Here is a 25,204-nt window from a genome sequence, read left to right on the forward strand (position 1 = left end):
CCCGGTCTCGCTGCTCGGTATGCAGGCGCAGAACTGCTGCACCTGCGCAGTTCGCCACGGCCCACGTGGCCATGATTGACAGCGCAGCCGCAGTAAGGCCGACCCGGCGGTCAGCCTGAATACTGAGCGGCGGGACTGGGACGGCGGCAGAGAGCGGTGTGGTCGGCATGGGACAGTCTCTTTAGGATCCAGAGGCTTCACTCCTCTGACACAGGAGACCTGGGTTCAAATCTCGTCTCTGCCTGTTCAGTAAGCCAGCACCTATTCAGTAAGGAGTTCTTTGGGCGAGATTCCCTAACACTGCTACTGCCTACTGAGTGCGCTCTAGTGGCTGCCTCGCAAGTGCTTTGAGTCTGACAGGAGAAAGGCGCTATACAAATACTGCAATTAATTAAAAAAAATTAATTAAAAAATTTATGAAAGGTAAGTACCCTCCAGGGGCCAGGCCCGGTCCGCCCATGATGCCAAGTGAGGCGACTTCCTCAGGTGGCAGGAGTCTGGGGACAGCACCAGGCAGAAACAAGAAGAGTACCTGGCTACCTATACTGAGGGTGTTTATGGGGGGGCTCACCGCAGCTATAACATGCAGTGCAAATTGTTGGGTGCTCTGCAATCATTCCAATTTGGGGGGAGGGAGCGGGACATCCTCACAAGTTTTCCTCAGGCATCAAAAATTCTAAAACCGGCCCTGCCAGGGGTTCTTATCTTGCTATAGACTCTCTGTGAGGGCTTCTTCACACTTAAACCATTTTTTTGATTTTTATAAGCGCTGGCGATTTTGAAAACCGCCCTTAAAGTGCTCGTGCAATGATTCCCTATGAGAGCGTTCTCATCTGAGCGATCTGCTCCCCAAAGCGCTGCCTGTACCATTTTCCAGGCGATTTGCCTGTAATGGAAGGTAATGGGAAATCGCAAATCGCTTGAAAAAAAGCGCTTTGTATAGCGATTTCCCCAGCGCTTCTATGAATAAATACATTGTATTTATTCATTTCCCGGGTGAAAGAGTTCACTTCCTGACTGACGTCAGGAAGTGAAAAAACAGCTCTGCAAAAGCGCTTACAAAAAGCACTTATAAAGCGTAGGGAAATCGCAAAACATTGCTCAGCACTTGAAATAGCGCTGGCGATTTATAATGTGAACATAGCGTAAGTGAATGATACTTTGGAGTAGTGTGGTGGGCTAGCACAGAGGAGGGGAGCACTGCAGGATATTGTAGAATGTCATAGTACAGTGCAGATGAGGAAGGCGTGTGATTTATTGAGTACTGCAGTACAGAATGCTATGCAGGGAACACTGCTGATAGATGGTGTACACTGTAGTGTGAGTATTGCTGTTCTGCAGGATCTTCCTGTTATAAGCAGTGGTAACGGTTCCTTTGTTGTGATTTCAGGAATCGGCTGACACTTTCCTCTCCACTGCAGACACTGACTGGAAGGTGAGTCCCTGACTGTGAGTTCATGAGAGATGTGTGAGCAGAGCTCAGCATGCAGCACTTGTCAGCTGCTGACTAGGGAACGATCAGTGAGATGCAAATATTTCCGAGTTCATGCAAGATTATGCACATTTTTATGCTAGCATTTCTCCTGTGGTGTTGCTATCAGTGTGTGAATTGCATTGACAATCCAACACAATGGGCAGCACATTGAACATATTTTATAAGTGGTCAGAAACTTGTAAATATCTTATGAAAGAATAAAGTTAAGTTGAAACCAAGCACACCATTGTTTTTCTTGTGAAATTCCCAATAATTTTGTTGTGTCACATGACCCTCTTCCTATTGAAAAAACAAAAGTTGGATTCAAAATGGCCGACTTTAAAATGGCCGCCATGGTCACCACCCATCTTGAAAAACGTCCCTCCCTCACGTATATTAATGTGCCACAAACAGGAAGTTAATATCACCAACCATTCCCATTTTATTAAGGTGTATCCATATAAATGGCCCACCCAGTATATGCAGCTTGGAAATGGACCAGTCAAGTCCCGCCCAGGTTTAAAGTGATTGGTTTATTCCATTTCCAAGCTGCATATATTTGCATACAAAAGTACATAATCCTGCATGAACTCTCATTGATTATCCCTACTGGTAACCGAGGCTGGGTTTACACTACGCTGCATTGGCAAACTGTACTGTCACCGCGGATCCATATAAAGGAAACCTGGGGGGTAAAAGTGCACAATTTGGGTACTTACCTTGGGATTCTCCAGAGGCTTCTCCCATCCCCCCCACTGACCTGTTCCAGCGCTGTCAGATGCTAGCGCATGCACAGTAGGACAGGTCTGCTTGGGCTGCGGCAAAAAAAGACTTACCCGATCGGGTCAGTGCTACTGTGCAGGCGCAGTGCGGCCCACGCATCGGGAGTCTCAGCACTGGAACCGCCTGGCGTAGAAGGGCGGAGGAATCCCCTGGAGCTTTTCCCCTTCCGAGGTGTCTAAAAGAAAACCTGGGAGGGGGCGACTCTTACTTACCTGGGGCTTCGCCCAGCCCCCTCCCCCCACAATCTATTGGGCCCCTCGGAGTCCACCCAGTCCCCTCCAGTGTGTTGCTGTCCACCTACCTCAGAAAGATCGCTGACTGTCTCCTCGATCACACTTGCATGGCTGGGAGCATTCTGCGCATGCACAGCTTACTACTTAACCTCCTGAGCGTTCTGCCGGAGGGTGCCGCTCAGGCCCTGCTGGGCCGATTTCAATGAAATAAAAAGGAGCACACGCAGCCGGCACTTTGCCAGCCGCGTGTACTACCTGATCGCCGCCGCAGTGCCCCAGCCGCCCGAGCCCAGCGCAGCCGGACCAAACAGTTCCGGCCAGCGCTAAGGGCTGGATCGGAGGCGGCTGACGTCCATGATGTCACTCCGCTCGTCGCCATGGCGACGAGGAAAGCAAAACAAGAAGGCCCGCTCATCGCGGCCCTTCTTGTTACTTCTGATCGCCGGAGGCGATCAGAAGTGCGGATTAGGAGCGCCCTCTAGTGGGCTTTCATGCAGCCAACTTTCAGTTGGCTGCATGAAATAGTTTTTTTTTTATTAAAAACAACCCGTCTGATGGCCAGCCTGGCGATCCTAATAGAACGCCAGGTAGGTTAATGAACATGAGCAGAAGCCCGCGACTATCAGATCTTTCAGAGCGGACATCGGCACACTGCAGGGGATTGGAACTGCAGGGGACTGGAAGAGGCTCCAGGTAAGAAATACTCCTCTTTCCCCTGACTCTGGTATCCTTTAAATCAGACCTGCTGTGACTGTGGTATACATCCTCTACAGTAAAACTCAAGTGTCCCTGGGTACTCCTGTCTCTGTGTCCTTGGGTCCGTGCTTTTTGCTACTGCGCATGTGCACAGCACGGACCCGGACACCCGTGGAGACAGGAGGACGGGGCCAGAGAGCCGGGTGGGCGCGTGCGCACTGTTAAAAAACAGACCTTGAGCCCATTTTTTAAATGGGTGTGGTCTACTAGTTTTAGGTACTGTATATATTGGTGTCGCATGCGTTTGTGTTTTCAGCGGATAACCAGAAAGAGCTAACGGCATCTCCTGCAGTTTTGGAGGGAAATGGGGTGAATAGAAATCAAAGGCGATTTGTCAGGAGCATTTTTCTATTGAAAGCACTTGTGAGAATAGATACAGATTTTTCAGTAGAAACAAACACACCGTATATCAACATACAGTAGATCTGTACATCAGTCCTGAATGAGGGACGAATGAGAAAGAAAGAGGACCGGAGCTGTGGGTGTGCTGGAAACAGGCGTGTTTATGATCTGTTAGCACATTTGTGTATTTCCTGCTCTTTATTGTACCAGAGCTCAGGGAACTAAAAGGATTTATTGGCTCCTTGGTGCCTTTCTTTCCTGCACATCTACAGATAGGTACATAATAATATCAATAATAGGTACGTAATAACCTTCCCCCGGCTCCAACAATCACCGCTCACACACATTGTGGCCTAACCAAGCGGCATGCACTGTGCTATGGAGAGGGGAGGAGGCGCAGCACCTGAGAACAATGCAATCATCTGCAACATTTAAAGGGAAGGTTCAGGGAGGGGATTAAAAAAATAAAAATAAATTTCCACTTACCTGGGGCTTCCTCCAGCCCGTGGCAGGCAGGAGGTGCCCTCGCCGCCGCTCCGCAGGCTCCCGGTGGTCTCCGGGTCGGGCTCTTCTGCGCTCCATTTCCTGGGACTTCCGCGTCCCACGCCGGCGCGCTGACGTCATCGGACGTCCGCCGGGCTGTACTGCGCATGCGCAGAACTACTGCGCCTGCGCAGTACAGCCCGTCGGACGTCCGATGACGTCAGCGCGCCGGCGTGGGACGCAAAAGTCCCAGGAAATGGAGCGCAGAAGAGCCCGACCTGGCAGCCGGCCTGGCCAGGTCGGGTCGGGCACCGGAGACCACCGGGAGCCTGCGGAGCGGCGGCGAGGGCACCTCCTGCCTGCCACGGGCTGGAGGAAGCCCCAGGTAAGTGGAAATTTATTTTTATTTTTTTAATCCCCTCCCTGAACCTTCCCTTTAAGGCTTGTGCACACTATGAGCGTTTTTGTTATTTTTGAAAAATCTCCCTGAAAGCGCTTACACAATGATTCTAAAATCGTATAAAACGTTCAGGAGGAGGTGGTGGACCAGCCACTCCAAAACAGACACGACACTGTCGATTAAGGTAGTCACACTTTATTCACATTCTCCTAGAAACAACTGCCAATGCGTTTCGCAGGTGTATTCCCGCTTCTTCAGGCAATAACAAATAGGAGTACACACAGTACAGTCTCAAGGTCACGATAAGCACCTCTGTACACAGAGACCCTTATCGTGACCTTGAGACTGCACTGTGTGTACTCCTATTTGTTATTGCCTGAAGAAGCGGGAATACACCTGCGAAACACAGCACCAAAAACATAACTCAAGGATAAGGATTAGGGCCCGTGTCCACTACAGCGAATCTGCGTGCATTTTCTGCACGCAGAATCGCATAGCCAATACAAATCAATGGGCCTGTTTCCACTTGTCAGATATTCTGTGCGGTGGAATGTGCAGAAAAAATCTGCCCAGCAGAGGCATCAGAATTCGCACACCACAAGTCTAGCGTCCGTTTAGCCTGTAATGTAAGTAATAGGAAATTCGTCTGTGTTTTTGCTATATGAATTTTCCATGCAAATTCACGTACGTTTTCGCCTAAAATCAATGTAAAAACACACAGGCACTGACATGGTTAAATTCGCATACTTACAAACAGATGCGAATTTTAACACATTTTTTGCGTTAAAATTTGCATACAAACATGTACAAATTTGCATTCACGTGCTAATTCGTTTTCACATTTTCTGCAGCGGAATCGCACCACACTAGTGGAAACGGGCCCTAACTGTAAAGACCTTCTAGGTCCGAATTGAATATTAGAATTCATTCCACGTGTGTTTTGGAGAAAATGACTTCATCTATAAGTGAGACTACCACACAGTTTGATATGATTTGGGATGCCTGGACCGCCTGGTCTGCCTCGTTACTGTATACTCCCTTGTTCACTTATTTACATTTGGGCGATCAAGTTTATATTGTTTTGTGTTTCCTTAGTATTGACTTATGGTTAATGTTTTTCACTTATAATTGTTGTACATTCGATATTGCTTGATGTTCAAAAATGTCTCTTTTAAAAAATAAACAAAAAGTTGAAAAAAAAAAGAATAACTGTAAAGACCTATAGTAGAATGGAGTAAATGATTCAGGATAGCCACTTTTACGTTAAATATCCTGGTTTGAGCATCAGAAATACTTCCCATAGCTACCTGTATATATTGCTGTATATTGATATGTAGCTCCACCTCCCAGTGATGTCTCAGCTCAGGCTGTTTATTATGTAAGTCAGAAACATGCCTTCTTAAAACAGAAGGTATTTGCGGTTATTCAGGTTGGAGTGAGCATATGATGTCTCCCACAATGCATCTCTGCTGGATATGCAAATCATCCCTTGTTGTCCCTGTAAGCTAGCCACACCTCCAGATCCGCTGGAATGCAATGATGTGTCAGCTTGTTAATATTACAGAGCCAAAATAATCCAACATGTTTCAGACTGGTTGGTCCTTATCAGTGCATTGCATGGATTACTATGGCTCTATGGGGTAGGACTTAAACAAATCTGGACGTACCTGGGGCTTTCTCCAGCCCCCTGTAATCTGGGAAGTCCCTGCGTCCTCTGGGTTCCCTTCTTGGTCCACTTGCGGCTCCAGTAGCGTGAGTTCAACCAAAGTCATGAATGCGTGGCTCGCCCGAGCACCCGGCACGATCACACTCCTGTCACCGCGAAGGTCCTGCACATGCGCGGTTCAGTCTTTCGAGTAACGTGCATGGGCAGGACACTTACAGTGATAGGTGCATGATCGCGCCGGGTGCATGCGTGACTTTGGCTGAACTCGCGCCCCTACCGGAGTCACCAGAGGGAGGGGCCACGGAGAGGACGCAGAGGAACCTCGCGGGTTATGGGGGCTGGAGGAAGCTCCAGGTAAGTTCAGATTTGTTTTTTGTGTTTTTGCTCACTGTTCGCCTCGGGTCGCCTGTGCGGGTCGCCTCGGTCACATGGCTCCTGGTTTTTTAGTAGTTTTGAGTAGTTTAGCAGCTGTCTTTTAGTATTTCTTTAGTATCTTAGTGTTTACATCAGCCAAGGATCACCCGCTCCGCTCACCTGGCATAACTGATCCTGCACAGACCGCTCACCGCCCCCCACGCCGACTCAACCTCTGGCTCCGCCGGTTGCCGCCGCCGCATTGGTCCCCTGCTACTGGTCCCGCTGGCTCCCACCGCCGCATCGGTCCTGACTGCCGCCACTGCTATGCTCTCCGTCCCGGGCACCAGCCTCCGCAGACACACGGAATCCCGTCTGGCGCCGCTACACTGGACCCACCACTCTCCGGCCCCCGCAGCGGATGCTGTTCTTCCGTCAGCTGGCTGGCCATCCCCCCTCTCCAGCTGTAATCCTCGGCCGCTCCTGCCGGCAAACCGCTCACCAGGAACGCAAGTGGTCTGGCCTGCTCTCCCAACCTCTCGAGGTACGTCTCCTCCACTGCACGCTGCATCCCGAGCTCCACGAGGCCGGGGGCCTGCACATCCTGGCCGGCTGTTGCCCACTGTGGACCCGACTGGCCCCCCCTACCGGAGCTGATACCGCCCTGCCTCCTGCCGCCTCCCCATCGCTGCCACGGGCACCCTTTGCTGTCTGTGGGGCTCTCCTCGGCCGCCACCTCTCAGCCTCAGGACAACATCAGCACGTGGCCAGGGGGGCTTTATCTGAGCAAGGTGGTCACCTGGCCCCCGCTGTCCCAGCAGACAAGCAGTCAGCAGCCAGCATTCCGCCTATACCACCAGCCAGAGCAGACCCTCTGGCTCCAGCCACCCTCTAGCAGACCAGCTTTCCAGCATCACTTCAGCACCCACAGGGGTCTAGGACCATAGGCCTGAACAGTGAGTCGCACTCTGGGCCTGCTCTCTGAACGGTGAGTAGAGTTGGGCCGAACGGTTCGCCTGCGAACGGTTCCATGCGAACTTCAGTGGTTCGCGTTCGCGTCCCGCAGGCGAACCTTTGCGGAAGTTCGGTTCGCCCCATAATGCACATGGAGGGTCAACTTTGACCCTCTACATCACAGTCAGCAGGCCCAGTGTAGCCAATTAGGCTACACTAGCCCCTGGAGCCCCACCCCCCCTTATATAAGGCAGGCAGCGGCGGCCATTACGGCCACTCGTGTGCCTGCATTAGTCAGAGTAGGGCGAGCTGCTGCAGACTGTCTCTCAGGGAAAGATTAGTTAGGCTTAGCTTGTTCCTGTCTGGCTGCATACCTGTTCTGTGAACCCACCACTGCATACCTGTGCTGTGAACCCACCACTGCATACCTGTGCTGTGAACCCACCACTGCATACCTGTTCTGTTCAGTGGACCCGCCACTGTATACCTGTTCATTGAACCCACCACTGCATACCTGTGCTGTGAACCCACCACTGCATACCTGTGCTGTGAACCCACCACTGCATACCTGTGCTGTGAACCCACCACTGCATACCTGTTCTGTTCAGTGGACCCGCCACTGTATACCTGTTCATTGAACCCACCACTGCATACCTGTGCTGTGAACCCACCACTGCATACCTGTGCTGTGAACCCACCACTGCATACCTGTGCTGTGAACCCACCACTGCATACCTGTTCTGTTCAGTGGACCCGCCACTGCATACCTGTTCTGTTTAGTGAACCGCCACTGTATACCTGTTCTGTTTAGTGAACCCGCCACTGCATACCTGTTCTGTTCAGTGAACCCACCGCATCAGTGCGCATACCTGTGCAGTTAAGTGAACCCGCCACTGCATACCTGTTCTGTTCAGTGAACCGCCACTGTATACCTGTTCTGTTTAGTGAACCCGCCACTGCATACCTGTTCTGTTCAGTGGACCCGCCACTGCATACCTGTTCTGTTCAGTGAACCCACCGCATCAGTGCGCATACCTGTGCAGTTAAGTGAACCCGCCACTGCATACCTGTTCTGTTCAGTGGACCCGCCACTGCATACCTGTTCTGTTTAGTAAACCGCCACTGTATACCTGTTCTGTTTAGTGAACCCGCCACTGCATACCTGTTCTGTTCAGTGAACCCGCCACTGCATACCTGTTCTGTTCAGTGAACCCACCGCTTCAGTGCGCATACCTGTGCAGTTAAGTGAACCCGCCACTGCATACCTGTTCTGTTCAGTGGACCCGCCACTGCATACCTGTTCTGTTTAGTGAACCGCCACTGTATACCTGTTCTGTTTAGTGAACCCGCCACTGCATACCTGTTCTGTTCAGTGGACCCGCCACTGCATACCTGTTCTGTTTAGTGAACCCGCCACTGCATACCTGTTCTGTTCAGTGGACCCGCCACTGTATACCTGTTCTGTTTAGTGAACCCGCCACTGCATACCTGTTCTGTTCAGTGAACCCACCGCATCAGTGCGCATACCTGTGCAGTTAAGTGAACCCGCCACTGCATACCTGTTCTGTTCAGTGGACCCGCCACTGCATACCTGTTCTGTTTAGTGAACCGCCACTGTATACCTGTTCTGTTTAGTGAACCCGCCACTGCATACCTGTTCTGTTCAGTGAACCCACCGCATCAGTGCGCATACCTGTGCAGTTAAGTGAACCCGCCACTGCATACCTGTTCTGTTCAGTGAACCCACCGCATCAGTGCGCATACCTGTGCAGTTAAGTGAACCCGCCACTGCATACCTGTTCTGTTCAGTGAACCCACCGCATCAGTGCGCATACCTGTGCAGTTAAGTGAACCCGCCACTGCATACCTGTTCTGTTCAGTGGACCCGCCACTGCATACCTGTTCTGTTTAGTGAACCGCCACTGTATACCTGTTCTGTTTAGTGAACCCGCCACTGCATACCTGTTCTGTTCAGTGAACCCACCGCATCAGTGCGCATACCTGTGCAGTTAAGTGAACCCGCCACTGCATACCTGTTCTGTTCAGTGGACCCGCCACTGCATACCTGTTCTGTTTAGTGAACCGCCACTGTATACCGGTTCTGTTTAGTGAACCCGCCACTGCATACCTGTTCTGTTCAGTGGACCCGCCACTGCATACCTGTTCTGTTTAGTGAACCCGCCACTGCATACCTGTTCTGTTCAGTGGACCCGCCACTGTATACCTGTTCTGTTCAGTGAACCCACCGCATCAGTGCGCATACCTGTGCAGTTAAGTGAACCCGCCACTGCATACCTGTTCTGTTCAGTGAACCCACCGCATCAGTGCGCATACCTGTGCAGTTAAGTGAACCCGCCACTGCATACCTGTTCTGTTCAGTGGACCCGCCACTGCATACCTGTTCTGTTTAGTGAACCGCCACTGTATACCTGTTCTGTTTAGTGAACCCGCCACTGCATACCTGTTCTGTTCAGTGGACCCGCCACTGCATACCTGTTCTGTGAACCCGCCACTGTATACCTGTTCTGTTCAGTGAACCCACAGCATCAGTGCGCATACCTGTGCAGTTAAGTGAACCCACCTACCTACGTGAGTGCACGCAGTGTGATATACCACTCCGTGCATACCCGATATGGACAAAACAGGTAGAGGAAGAGGTAGTGGCAGAGCCAGAGGAAGGCCACCCGGCAGGTCTGCGCGAGGTCGTGTAAATGTAATTTCGTGTGGACCTGGCCCACAGTACAGTGCTCGGAAGAAGGCACGTCCCATCACCTCCCAAGATTGTCAGGACGTGGTTGAGTATTTAGCGACACAGAACACCTCATCTTGCTCAGCCACCAGTGCTACTACTAGCACCACTTCCGCTGCATTTGACACTTCGCAAGAATTATTTAGTGGTGAAATCACTGATGCACAGCCATTGTTGTTACAGCCAGATGAATTTTCACCAGCTCATATGTCTGAGTTACGCGGCAACATTATGGATGTAACGTGTAAGGAGGATGAAGGACCTACTGATGTTGGTGCATGTTTGGATTTGTCTGAGGCAAGCGAAGCTGGGCAGGATGATTACGATGATGACGATGATAGGGATCCTCTGTATGTACCCAATAGAGGAGATGAAGAGGGGGACAGTTCAGAGGGGGAGTCAGAGAGTAGGAGGAGGAGAGAAGTTGCTGAAAGAAGCTGGGGCAGCTCTTCGTCAGAAACAGCTGGTGGCAGTGTCCGGCACCATGTATTGCCACCTATGTACAGCCAGCCAACTTGCCCTTCAGCATCAGCTGCTGAGGTCCCCATAGTGCCCACATCCCAGGGTGGCTCAGCGGTGTGGAAATTTTTTAATGTGTGTGCCTCAGATCGGACCAAAGCCATCTGCTCGCTCTGCCAACAAAAATTGAGCCGTGGAAAGGCCAACACTCACGTAGGGACAAGTGCCTTACGAAGGCACCTGGAGAAAAGGCACAAACAGCAATGGGATGGCCACCTGAGCAAAAGCAGCAGCAGCACACAAAAGAAAAGTCACCCTCCTTCTCCTCTTCCTCCTTCAGGTGCATCATCTGCTTCTGCCGCTTTCTCCCTTGCACCTTCACAGGCACCCTCCTCCACTCCGCCTCTGCCCTTGAGCGCTTCCTGCTCCTCTGCCCACAGCAGCAGTCAGGTGTCCGTGAAGGAAATGTTTGAGCGGAAGAAGCCAATTTCGGCCAGTCACCCCCTTGCCCGGCGTCTGACAGCTGGCGTGGCGGAACTGTTAGCTCGGCAGCTGTTACCATACCGGCTGGTGGACTCTGAGGCCTTCCGTAAATTTGTGGCCATCGGAACACCGCAGTGGAAGATGCCAGGCCGCACTTATTTTTCGAGAAAGGCCATACCCCAACTGCACCGTGAAGTTGAGAGGCAAGTGGTGTCATCTCTTGCGAAGAGCGTTGGGTCAAGGGTACACCTGACCACGGATGCCTGGTCTGCCAAGCACGGGCAGGGCCGCTACATTACCTACACAGCCCATTGGGTGAACCTGGTGGTGAACGATGGCAAGCAGAAAGCGGCGGACCAAATTGTGACACCTCCACGGCTTGCAGGCAGGCCTCCTGCCACCTCCTCTCCTCCTGCTACATGCTCTTCGCTGTCCTCCTCCTCCTCCTTGGCTGAGTGGCAGTTCTCCTCTCCAGCTACACAGCCCCAGCTCCGCAGGGCCTATGCTGCATGCCAGGTAAGACGGTGTCACGCCATCTTAGACATGGCTTGTCTCAAAGCGGAGAGTCACACTGGAGCAGCTCTCCTGGCTGCTCTTAAGAAACAGGTGGATGAGTGGCTGACCCCGCACCACCTGGAGATAGGCAACGTGGTGTGCGACAACGGCAGCAATCTGCTTGCCGCTTTGCATATGGGGAAGCTGACACACATACCCTGCATGGCACATGTCATGAATCTAGTGGTTCAAAGATTTGTGGCAAAGTACCCTGGCTTAGCGAATGTCCTGAAGCAGGCCAGGAAGTTCTGTGGGCATTTGAGGCGGTCTTACACAGCCATGGCACGCTTTGCGGAAATTCAGCGCAAAAACAACATGCCGGTGAGACGCCTCATTTGCGATAGCCCGACTCGCTGGAACTCGACCCTGCTCATGTTCTCCCGCCTGCTAGAACAGAAGAAAGCCGTGACCCACTACCTCTACAACTGGAGTAGAATGAAACAGTCTGGGAAGATGGGGATGTTCTGGCCCGACAACTGGACACTGATGGAGAATGCATGCAGGCTCATGCGGCCGTTTGAGGAGGTGACCAACCTGGTGAGCCGCAGTGAGGGCACCATCAGCGACTTAATTCCCTACGCTTACTTCTTGGAGCGTGCTGTGCGTAGAGTGGCGGATGAAGCTGCGAATGAGCGTGACCAGGAACCGTTACGGCAGGAACAGGCATGGGACCAATTTTCATCAGACCCAGCTGTTTCCTCAACACCTGCGGCAGCACAGAGGGGGGAGGAGGAGGAAGAAGAGAAGTCGTGTGCAGAAGACGAATCAGACTCAGAGGATGATGAGCAAGGTGTTTCTTTGGGGGAGGAGGAGGAGGAGGAGGGGACAGCGGCAGGAGAACAACCTCAGCAGGCATCGCAAGGGGCTTGTGCTGCTCAACCTTCCCGTGGTATTGTTCGCGGCTGGGGGGAGGAGGTTGACTTACCTGACGTCACTGAGGAAGAGCAAGAGGAGATGGAGGGTACTGGATCCGACTTTGTGCAGATGTCGTCTTTTATGCTGTCCTGCCTGTTGAGGGACCCCCGTATAAAAAACCTCAAGGGGAATGAGCTGTACTGGGTGGCCACACTACTAGACCCTCGGTACAGGCACAAAGTGGCGGACCTGTTACCAACTCACCGGAAGGTGGAAAGGATGCAGCACATGCAGAACCAGCTGTCAACTATGCTTTACAATGCCTTTAAGGGTGATGTGACGGCACAACGCCAGCAAGGTACCACTGCCACTAATCCTCCTCCCGTGTCCACGCAGTCAAAGACAGGACGCTCCAGCGATCTCATGGTGATGTCGGACATGCGGACGTTCTTTAGTCCAACGCCTCGCCGTAGCCCTTCCGGATCCACCCTCCACCAACGCCTGGAACGGCAGGTAGCCGACTACCTGGCCTTAAGTGTGGATGTAGACACTGCTGTGAACAGCGATGAGGAACCCTTGAACTACTGGGTGCGCAGGCTTGACCTGTGGCCAGAGCTGTCCCAATTTGCCATCCAACTTCTCTCCTGCCCTGCCGCAAGCGTCCTCTCAGAAAGGACCTTCAGCGCAGCTGGAGGCATTGTCACAGAGAAGAGAAGTCGCCTAAGTCACAAAAGTGTTAAGTACCTCACCTTTATCAAAATGAATGAGGCATGGATCCCGGAGGGCTGCTGCCCGCCCCAAGACTAAGTCAGTCCCCGCACATACAGCATCTCTGCCTGCACGCCGTGTGACTGGCTGCCTGGCCTGCCCCAAGAAGACTAAGTCGCTCCCAGTCCCTCCACACAGCATGTCTGCCTGCAGGCCGCTTGACTACCTTCTCCGCCACCACCAACAGGGTCCGGGACTCCAGGCGGATTGCTGAATTTTTTAGGCCGCTGCTAGCAGCGGCCGCTGTAATAATTTTTCGGGTGCGTGTACATGACTGCCTAATTTTTCTGGCTGCACTGCGGGCAGCTGCAACAACAAAAGAAAAGGCATGTACATGCGCCCATTCCCCTTCGTGATCATTACCTTGCCGTGGTGAAGGGGCTTGCGTATCACAATGGAGCAATGACCGGCGCCTAGATGAGTGTCTCGGGGGGCACACCCACGATAATAAGGTCGTTGCCTCATTGTGGTCAGACCAAATTTGATCAGCTGGACAGTCACTGTTCTGTCATTCAGCTACATCAGCCAGGTGACCATATGGGCTGTAAAGCCACCAAAACCTGCACTCTCGCCATGGTGCGCACCAGTAAAGCACGGCCGTCACTACACAAACAGCTGTTTGCGGTGCGTTACACGATGAGTTTGGTGTGTCAGTGTGAAGCAGTACCTTAATTACACTACCTGATTGATGTAAACACATGCAAGATGTTTGAAAGCACTTTAGGCCTGTCATTTAGCATTCAATGTGATTTCTGCCCTTAAAACGCTGCTTTGCGTCAAATCCAGATTTTTCCCGGGGACTTTTGGCATGTATCCCACTCCGCCATCCCCCCCTCCAGGTGTTAGACCCCTTGAAACATCTTTTCCATCACTTTTGTGGCCAGCATAATTATTTTTTTTTTTCAAAGTTCGCATCCCCATTGAAGTCTATTGCGGTTCGCAAACTTTAACGCGAACCGAACCTTTCGCGAAAGTTCGCGAACCCGGTTCGCGAACCGAAAATCGGAGGTTCGGCCCAACTCTAACGGTGAGCCGCTAACTTTTTCTAACTTCCCTGTCTCTGCACCTTGGATTACCTTACCACCACTTGTGCTTGTTTTGCTCTGTCTGCCACTCTGCTCCCCAGCTTATCACTCATGCCAGTACTGTATGCTTCTGCACCTTGAACTCCTGATGCGCCTGTTCTGTATGCCACCCGCACCCCAGATCTCTATCGTGCCTGTACTGTACGCCACCAGCACACTGTTCTGTATGCCACCTGCACCTCTGATCACCATTGTGCCTGCACTGCATGCCACCAGCACCTACTATCGTGTCGTTTCTGTATGTCGCCCACACCTCAGAAACGCTATTGTGCCCGTACTGTAAGCCACTTGGCTCCTCTGACTACTATTAGGCCTGTACTGTATGCCCCACTTGGGTTCTGTATCCACCAAACTGATCTCGGAATGGGCCAAGAACAGCCCCTCTCCCAGCACATTGTCACCTTGTCCAGGGAGGAGCTGCTGCACTGGGAACCCCTAGTCCACAACAACGAAGATGCTCCCCTGTGCGACGTGGTTAATGCCCACATCAAAAGGCTAGTTGCATACCGCGCCATGGGGAAACGCCGTCACAGGGGGAGGAGGGCAGGAGCACTTGTGAAACTCAAGAAGAAGGGCCTTCGCTCCCCTGTCCCTGCCATTCTTCTAGCGAATGTGCGTTCACTCCCGAACAAGATAGACGAACTGCTTCTTCTACTAGGGAGCAAGCCCTTAATTGGCAGGAACACCCCGGTTCTCTGCTTTACTGAAACCTGGCTGAGCGACAGTACCCCGGACAATACTCTTCAGGTGCCGGGCCACAACATCTTTCGAGCAGACAGAGATCAGGCTCTCTCTGGGAAAAAGCGCGGAGGAGGCATATGCTTCTACATAAACACCTCCTGGTGCACCAACACCACCATCCTCAGTAAGATCTGTTCCCCAGACGTTGAGCTACTGACCATCAACTGCAAGCCCCAGTACTCCCCCAGGGAGTTTACATCCTTTGTTCTCTTTGGAGTCTACATCCCCCCTGACGCAAACACCAAGAGCGCCCTGCAAACTCTTAGCGACAGCATCCTGAGGTGGGAAACTGCTCTTCCAGAAGCCCTCTTCATCATCCTTGGAGATTTCAACAGCGCCAACCTCAGCCAGGAACTGCCCCGGTACAAGCAGCACATCACCTGCCCCACCAGGAACCACAACACCCTGGACCACTGCTACACAGTGCAAAAGAATGCGTACAAGGCCACCCAGGGAGCTGCCCTGGGGAATTCCGATCACTGCCTAATTCACCTGATCCCCACCTACCGCAGGCTCCTGGAAACCACCAAGCCCATCATCAAGACTGTAAAAAAGTGGACTGAGGACGCAAAGCTGGAGCTGCAGGCATGCTTGGATTGCACGGACTGGTCGGCCCTGCAGGTACCCACCTTGGCGGAATGGACAGAGAATGTTACCTCCTATATCAGTTTCTGCGAGGAGTCGTGCATCCCAACTAAGACTTTCAAGGTCTTCCCTAACAATAAGCCCTGGTTCACCAGCAAACTGCATCGACTCCAGAAACTCAAGGAGGAGGCGCACAGGTCCGGCACCCCAGCTGAGTTCAGGGAGGCCAGAAATACTCTGAACCGGGAACTAAAAACTGCGAGGAGGGCCTACTCCGACAAGCTGAAGCTCAGTCTTCAGTCAAACAACTCCCGGGAGTTCTGGAAAGGTCTTAGGGCAGTCACCAACTTCAAGTCCGCCCACCAACAGGCGATCCCTAGCATACAACTAGCCGAGGAACTCAATGAGTTTTATTGTAGGTTCGAGCACCTCACCACACTAAAGGATATTCCTCCACCCATCCCACGGGGGCATGACGATGCTTCGGCATCTATTAAAGTACAGGAAGAGGATGTACTGCGTCAACTCCGCAAACTCAACCGCAGGAAGGCTTCAGGCCCGGATGGCGTGTCATCAATGTGTCTAAAAACCTGTGCAGTCCAGCTAGCTCCCATCCTTACCTCCATCTACAATAGGTCCCTTGCGGAAGGCGGGGTTCCCCCTTGCTTCAAAAGGTCTACAATTATCCCAGTCCCCAAGAAACCAGGAAACACTGAACACAACAACTTCAGACCCGTAGCCCTCACTCCCATCATCATGAAGGTCCTCGAGCATCTTGTTCTCGCTGTCCTGAAGAACTCCACCGACGCCCTCCTCGATCCTCACCAATTCGCGTACAGGGCGAACAGGTCAGTTGAGGATGCCATCAATGTCAGCCTGGCGTACATCACAGAGCATCTTGACACACCTGGTTCCTATGCCAGAATCCTGCTCTTGGACTTTAGTTCGGCCTTCAACACCATTCGCCCGGATATTCTGCTCAACAACCTGGCGCAACTTGAGGTCGACCCCTCTGCAGGTGGGTCGGGGACTTTGTCACGAACAGAACACAGCAAGTCAAGCTCGGTAACTGCTCCTCCAGTGTGAGAACCACCAACATAGGGGCGCCGCAGGGGTGTGTACTGTCCCCACTTCTGTTCTCCCTTTACACCAACAATTGCACCTCAACTGCTGACTCCGTTAAGATCATCAAATTCGCGGATGACACAACCATCATCGGTCTCATCAGCAGCAACAAAGAGCAGGCCTACCGCAGCGAGATTGAGAGGATCTGTAACTGGTGCAAGGAAAACAATCTCGTCCTCAATGCATCCAAGACTGTCGAACTAATTGTAGACTTCAGAAAACTCCCTCCCACCCTCCCACCAGTCCTCATTGAGGAGACTGAAGTCTCCAGGGCTCCAAGTGTTCGGTTCCTGGGCACCACCATCACCTAAGATGGGGGCAAAATACCACCAGAATCCAGAAGAATGCCCAGCGGAGGCTATTTTTCCTGCGCCAGTTGAAGAAATTCGGCATCCCGCGTGTTCTGCTCACCAGCTTCTACTCCGCAACAGTCGAATCCATCCTCTGCTCCTCCATCATTGTCTGGTATACGGGGGCCAACGCTAGGGACAAGTACAAACTTCAGAGAGTAATTAGCGCTGCGGAAAAGATCATTGGCACGACCCTGCCCCCTCTCGATCTCCTCCACGCTGCCAGAATGATGAAAAGAGTCAGCAAGATCTCCCAAGACCTCTCCCACCCAGGGAGCCACTTCTTTGAGCCCCTCCAATCAGGCCACCGCTTCAGAGTAGTCCGCTCCAGAACCACGAGGCGCAGAAACACCTTTTTTCCCCAGGCAGTCCTACTCCTGAACACTCCCCCGAACACTTCTCCCACCTGGCCCCCTCAAGCTTAGCCCATGTACAACGCAGTTCCCCAGTCGCCAACACTGACTCTAGCCCCCGCCTGTAACAATGCACTCTGCACCAATGCTATGCTGATATACCTGAAAATGCATGTATTTATGTATGTATGTCCTATGTCTGTTTGCTCTACGCCTTTGCCATGTGTACCACAACCAATTCTGGGGGCGCCAACAGCGCACTCGGCGAATAAAACTGATTCTGATTCTGATTCTGTTCATGGTCTCTTTAAGGCCAGATTCACAGTGGGACGTTGTGCAACGCAGCGATACCGTCGCATACAGCAGATACAGTAGAAAATACAGGCAATGAAAAGTATGCTTCCAAGTCAGTACTGAGCATGTGCAAACAGCCCAACGCAGCTAATAACGTCTATAACGCACAGCATGCAGCACTTTTACTTACCGTGCAGCGTTAGTCACCAACGCAATGTGTGCACTGTGAAGGGGGCATTGATTTTTCATTGCAGTGAGTTATTCTGCGTTAAATGCTGTTTTAACGTGCGACTTTAACGTCACACTGTGAACTAAGCCTGAATCAGAATCATAATTGCCTTTGTTTGCAAAGTACCGGTACTCTGAATGACGTAAGTGGAATTATCTGTAGTACATATGGCAATGGCAGTAGTACATAAGACAGACATAGTGTTTGCAACATAAAATTGAGAAATGTAATTGATACAGGCATGAGAAGCATACATCCAGAGGGCAAGCAAGTACTCTGACAGCTGGGGGGTGGGGCAAGTTCTGCACGGGAGTGCTTGGAAGTTCGGGATGGGTGAAGTTTGGGTGACCGGAGACGGTTGCTGTGACAGCTCCGACTGTTTCCAATAGTTGAACGGCACAAGGCTCAAAGAGACTCTGAAGCGAGAATAAATCTCGCTTCAGAGCTCATAGTTAACAGGGGCACGTGTGCCCCTGCTAAACCGCCGCTATCGCGCCGCTAAACGGGGGTCCCTCACCTCACAAATCCCCTCCGTGCAGCCGGGGATCTCTTCCTGATTGAGGCAGGGCTAACCGCCGCAGCCCTGCCCCACGCGCGTCTGTCAGCGCGTATCTCCGCCTCTCCCCCGCCCCTCTCAGTCTTCCTTCACTGAGAGGGGCGGGGGAGAGGCGGCGATGCGACGCTGATAGACGCGCTGAGAGGCAGGGCTGCAGCCGTTAGCCCTGCCTCTAGGAGTAGCAAAATATACGACCAATTTGGTCGTTGATTTTGCGGGGGGGGGGGGGGGGTTGGGGGTGAAGGGACCCCCGTTTAGCTGCGGGATAGCGGCGTTTTAGCAGGGGCACGCGTGCCCCTGCTAACTATGAGCTCTGAAGCGAGAATTATTCTCGCTTCAGTGTCTCTTTAACCAATTAGCAACTTCTGCCACACTTTTTTACATCCCTGTTTATAAACACCTGCAAACACATGTAAACACTTGGTTCTGTTTTCTATGTTTAGAAAATGGAGTTAGTATAGCACCATCTTGTGACCAAAAAGTAAAACTACTTCCAAATACACCATTATACATTTACCATAGAAGAATTAGATGCATTTTCATTATTTTTTTTTTCAACTCCTTCACCCCTAACCCAAAATAAAATATTATCGCCATACATTGTACTAGGGACACAATTTAAACTTTGTAATAAACGGGACAAATGGGCAAATAAACTGTGTCTGTTTTATCTACAATAGCACATTTTATTTTTAAACTACAATGGCTGAAAGCTGAAAAAAAGGTGATTTTTTTTCATTTTTTTTTCTTCTTCCCTATCAAATGCATATAAAATAATGTAATTCGTAGCATAAATTACGATAAAGTTATTACTGAATGAATGGGAAGAGCTTTTGAAGGGGAAAAAAACCTGTGGTAGAGAAATGGTTAAACCTGCCGTCTCCCTGCTGTACATGGTGTGTTTCTGTAGGTGACGTCTGTAGGGGAACGGCTTTTGATAAACCTTTGGTCTTTATAAATCCCTTTGTTTTTGACATTGGGTCAGAGATGGATTAAGATATAATAGGGCTGTAGGCAAGGCAGTGGATTTTAGGCCCCCTAGTGCTCTTTTTGGTAAGCTGATGTGGAGAGAGATCAGAGAAGGTGGCAGGTTGGCCCCTTGACACCCACTATGCCCCAAGCATCTGCCTAGGTTGTCTGGTGAATGATCCTGCGCTGCATTGGCTTGTTGCTATACGACAGTGGTTTGTTTATGGGCCGCTGTTGACTCATCATACCCAGCTGGGCTGCTGTTGTTTGCTGCGGATTGGCATTGACTGGCATTGATGTCTCGCTGAGCGGCCGCCTGTGACCTCATCAGTTCATGCACTATTTGCTCTGTTATAATTAAAGCCATCTGTTATGTCACCAGCCAGACGCAGCAGGAGGATCCTTACATGCTGAACGTGAAGAAGACGGTTATATACAGTTAATGTGAAATGTCTTATGTGCTCATTTCTGTTCAGCCAGTCCTGTGGTTCAGGTATCCCAGCCATACACAACAGGTAGTGCAGTCAGTTCTGTGCCCTCCCCTCTGCAGCTGAGCAACATGACCTGGGCAAAGCCACACCTCCAGCCTGCTGATTGGATGCTGTAGGGAAGCCACCTCCAATGAGTTTACATTCTGCTCTAGTCTATAAATAGACTAGGCCTAAGGCCCATTTAAAAACGGGTAATAGGCTGTGGCCGGGACCCTCCGCACTGCTCTCTCTCCCTTTCACTAGCCCCCCACAAGCGCGCACGTCACTCGAGCACCTGCCCGCCCCCTTATTGACCCCTCCTCCTCTGCTGCGCGTCATTCTCCCCCAGCTCTTGGCAGTGTCTCTGCGTCCTTGCACATGCGCATAACGGAAAAAGCACTGACGCAGGGACATGGGATGCAGAGACACTTGCCTATTATTAGGTGGGATATCATGACAGAACCAGGAATTTTAAAGCTGTTGCTGGATATTTGTCTCTAGATTGATTCCTCAAGATTCCCTTCCCAACACATAAATATACCCACTTCACCCAAAACAATCATGCTAAATCTCCGGGGCCGGATTTACCATAAGGCAGATAGGCACATGCCTACAGGCGCCTGATGATGGAACGGCAGATCACTCCCCTTCTCTGATCTTCCTTCAGTCAGGGGCACCTCTGGATACTTAATACTGAGGTTCCTCTAGCTACCTAATACTAGGGGAAACCTCTAGCTACTTAATACTGAGGGTACTTCTGGCTACCTAATACTAAGGGGCACCTGGAACTACCTATGATGGGCAAGGGAAGTAAGGGAGAGGTGACAGCTGGGACAGCCAGCACACATGCATTGCAGTTTAGTGGGAGTTTGTAGGTTCTTGGACGATGCAATCTAAGGTGCCAAAACATCTGTGCCTATAGGCTTCTGTGAGGTAAATCTGGGCCTGCATGCATGGAGGGCGGAGTCTAGGGTGCCAGGACATCTGTGCCTATAGGCTCCTGTGATGTAAATCCGGGCCTGCATGCATGGAGGGCGGAGTCTAGGCTGCCAGGACATCTGTGCCTATAGGCTCCTGTGATGTAAATCCGGGCCTGCATGCATGGAGGGTGGAGTCTAGGGTGCCAGGACATCTGTGCCTATAGGCTCCTGTGATGTAAATCCAGGCCTGCATGCATGGAGGGCGGAGTCTGGGGGGCCAGGACATCTGTGCCTATAGGCTCCTGTGATGTAAATCTGGGCCTGCATGCATGGAGGGCGGAGTCTAGGGTGCCAGGACATCTGTGCCTATAGGCTGCTGTGATGTAAATCCGAGCCTGCATGCATGGAGGGCGGAGTCTAGGGTGCCAGGACATCTGTGCCTATAGGCTCCTGTGATGTAAATCCGGGTCTGCATGCATGGAGGGCGGAGTCTAGGGTGCCAGGACATCTGTGCCTATAGGCTCCTGTGATGTAAATCCGGGCCTGCATGCATGGAGGGCGGAGTCTAGGGTACCAGGACATCTGTGCCTATAGGCTCCTGTGATGTAAATCCAGGCCTGCATGCATGGAGGGCAGAGTCTAGGGTGCCAGGACATCTGTGCCTATAGGCTCCTGTGATGTAAATCTGGGCCTGCATGCATGGAAGGCGGAGTCTAGGGTGCCAGGACATCTGTGCCTATAGGCTCCTGTGATGTAAATCCGGGCCTGCATGCATGGAGGGCGGAGTCTAGGGTGCCAGGACATCTGTGCCTACAGGCCACTGTGATGTAAATCCGAACCTGCATGCATGGAGGGCGGAGTCTAGGGTGCCAGGACATTGCGCCTGTAGACTCCTGTGATGTAAATCCGAGCCTGCATGCATGGAGGGCGGAGTCTAGGGTGTCAGGACATCTGTGCCTATAGGCTCCTGTGAGGTAAATCCGGGCCTGCATGCATGGAGGGCGGAGTCTAGGGTGCCAGGACATCTGTGCCTATAGGCTCCTGTGATGTAAATCCGGGCCTGCATGCATGGAGGGCGGAGTCTAGGGTGCCAGGACATCTGTGCCTATAGGCTGCTGTGATGTAAATCCGGGCCTGCATGCATGGAGGGTGGAGTCTAGGGTGCCAGGACATCTGTGCCTATAGGCTCCTGTGATGTAAATCCAGGCCTGCATGCATGGAGGGCGGAGTCTAGGGCGCCAGGACATCGGTGCCTATAGGATCCTGTGAGGTAAATCTGGGCCTGCATGCATAGAGGGCGGAGTCTAGGGCGCCAGGACATCGGTGCCTATAGGCTCCTGTGATGTAAATCCGAGCCTGCGTGCATGGAGGGCGGAGTCTAGGGTGCCAGGACATCTGTGCCTATAGGCTCCTGTGATGTAAATCCGAGCCTGCGTGCATGGAGGGCGGAGTCTAGGGTGCCAGGACATCTGTGCCTATAGGCTCCTGTGAGGTAAGTCCGGGCCTGTAAACCTCTAACAAAGTTTTTGCAATAATGTTACACGGATGCTTTTGGATGGGGTTGTTATATCTGCAGGATAATACTTAAGGGCTGGATAATATAATAGTAAAGGGCTCTGCCTCTGACTCAGGAGACCATGGTTAATAGTAGATATGTGGGGAGCCACTACGGCCCTTAGGGATGGGTGGGGTTTGTAACTTTATGCTGCTTTAAAGCGGAACTGTAGAGACAAAATAAACACATTGTTTCACTTACCTGGGGCTTCCCCAAGCCCCCAGCAGCTGTCCTGTCCCGCGCTGCTCCTGCCCGAGCCTCCATTCCCCCACCGCCGCTCCGTCCCGTACCTCGATTTGTAAGTCGATGCCAGCACAGCCCTGCCAAGCGTATCCTTTCTTCGCGTTCCCCTCTGCAATAGCAGGGGACGCGTAGAAAGGATACGCGTGGCCAGAGCCGCGCAGGCGCAGTGGCCCGGCAGCAAAACCGAAAGTAGCTAGCCGCGAGAGAACGGAGGCTCGTCGAGGAGTGGCGCGGGACAGGACGGCTGCTGGGGGCTCCGGGAAGCCCCAGGTAAGTGAAACAATGTGCAGTTCCGCTTTAGTGTTGTGATACAATAAATAAATAATATTTTTTTATACTTTAAAACTTTGTGGCTCCCCACATGTCTACTATTTGCTATATTGTTTTCAAAATATTTTATTGTGGCATTGATCATATCATTGCAATAAATCATATTACAAAGCGGAGGAATGATACCATATTTTTGACTTTGATAGAATAACAACAACATAGTCCATTAATGGACTAATATCCTAACAACAAAACAAAACAGAAAGAAAGAATTTCTCTCTACATTGTAAGCTAAAAAGATGCTAGAATAATAATAATGCGGCTTTTAGGTCTTGTTAGGTAGTGATATCCATCTTCTTATCAGTAAAAACAAAATGAACGATTGGTGGTATTATTCGGTAAGGGGACGGTTGACTAACCAAAGATCCCATTGGTCAGTAAATCTCTTGATATTATTACTATGTAGGTTGGCAAAGATATTGTAAATATGAACATATCTATTTGCTATATTGAATTACAGTGGGTGAAACTATACGTTTATTGGTAGATGTCCCATATTTTATATATATAGGAGACCATGGTTCCATTCTTGGCTCAGTAAGCCGGCACTTATTATAAAGAGACATTGAGCAAGACTCCCCTTATGCTGGTAAAACACGGTACGGTCTTTGCGGAGAATCGTTCCGATAGATGCCTTCCATGATAAAATTCCAACATGTCCGGTTCTTTGCTCGATTCTGTGCCGCTCGATTTCTCTTAGAAGTGATTGAAAAAAAGATAAGAAAAACGTGCAGAGAATCGAATGGCTAATAGATCGCGTGGAGAATCGAACGCAAAAAACGTAACGTGTATTCCCAGCATTAGTCCCCGTTTACACTGAGTGCTCGTTTAGACTGAGTGCTCGTTCAGACTATACGTGCTGCCAATGCGTATTTTGGCAGCGTGCATAGTGTGCAACATGCAAGAATGATAGAAGGGCATAGACAGCCCTGCTACCGTTCCTATCATATGCGTTGCGCAGCAGCGTGCTGCATGCATTTTTGGGAATCGCAGCGCACATTACAATGAATGGGATCTGCAGCGCATAGTAGTGCAGATGGCGTGCGATCGGACGCGTTGCGTTCCGATCGCACAGCCATCTGCACTAAATGATGTGAACGAGGCCTTAATCAGTCGCTTTCAGTTATAATTGAAAGAAATCTGATTTTCAAAGTAATGCCCATGTTTTCCTATGGCCTCTTTTATACTTAGCGCATTTTAACTGAAATATTCTTCCCAATGCACTGCTATGGAAAAAACGCGCACTAACGCACACTAACACAAATCAACTGATTAAGTGTAAACGTGGCCTAAATCAGTTGGTGTGCGTTAGCACGCGTTAGTGCGCGTTTTTTCCATAGCAGTGCATTGAAAAGATTTTAGATAAAACGCATTATGAAAGTTGCCATAGGAAAACATGGGTATTACTTTGAAAATCAGTTTTCATTCAGTTATAGCTGAGAGCAACTGAATAAGTGTAAAAGGGGCCTAAAGCCTCGTACACACGAGGCACAAAACAAGAGAAGCGACACAAAAACAAAAAACAAAAAAAGCAGCGACAGCTCGTACACACGGCGCACAGAGGGACAGAGATGCGGCGGAAGCTGTCACGGAAGTTCCTTCCCCCCGCCGGAAGCTCCGCTCACTGTGTGTGTTGCTGTCGCTAGTCTGCATACACACGGCGGACTAGGGACAGTTGCGGCGAAGTTGCGGCTACAGCTCTGACGGGCGACGGTTCGGGGCGCGCACGTCATACACACGGGTGACCTGTCGCTGCAACACGCGCGTGCCACGTGGTTGCGGCGACAGCTGCTACTTGTTGCTGCTACAGCTCTGGTGCTTTGAGTCCGCCAGGAGAAAAGCACAATATAAATGCTCTGTGTTTTTTTTTATTGCAGTGGCCTGACCTCCCTAAAGGCCTTCTGGGCATGCTGCTCTTTTCCCCTTCATTCTAGCGAGGAGGTGGTCATAGAGCTACAGCCCCGCCTTCTTTACCAAAGGAAGGGGCGTGGCTACAGCATGGGGCTCTGGGTGCATCATGGGGCATTGTGGCTGAAGGGGTGGGGTCAGTCTGACATTCAAACTCCATCCAATGGAGGGCAGAGC

General features: G+C 51.3%; 1 protein-coding gene across 5 annotated transcripts in view; it reads left to right on the top strand.

Moving 5' to 3' along the window:
• NDRG4 (NDRG family member 4) overlaps positions 1 to 25,204 on the top strand; it is a 196,488-nt gene that overhangs the window by 35,507 nt on the left and 135,777 nt on the right. For all 5 annotated transcript variants that reach the window (XM_068260622.1, XM_068260620.1, XM_068260619.1 and 2 more), the window contains exon 3: positions 1,391 to 1,435. In XM_068260622.1, the coding sequence (XP_068116723.1) occupies positions 1,391 to 1,435 (45 nt within the window). The remainder of the gene's footprint in view (positions 1 to 1,390; positions 1,436 to 25,204) is intronic.

This window comes from Hyperolius riggenbachi, chromosome 11, assembly GCF_040937935.1.
Source record: "Hyperolius riggenbachi isolate aHypRig1 chromosome 11, aHypRig1.pri, whole genome shotgun sequence".
Lineage (NCBI taxonomy): Eukaryota > Metazoa > Chordata > Amphibia > Anura > Hyperoliidae > Hyperolius > Hyperolius riggenbachi.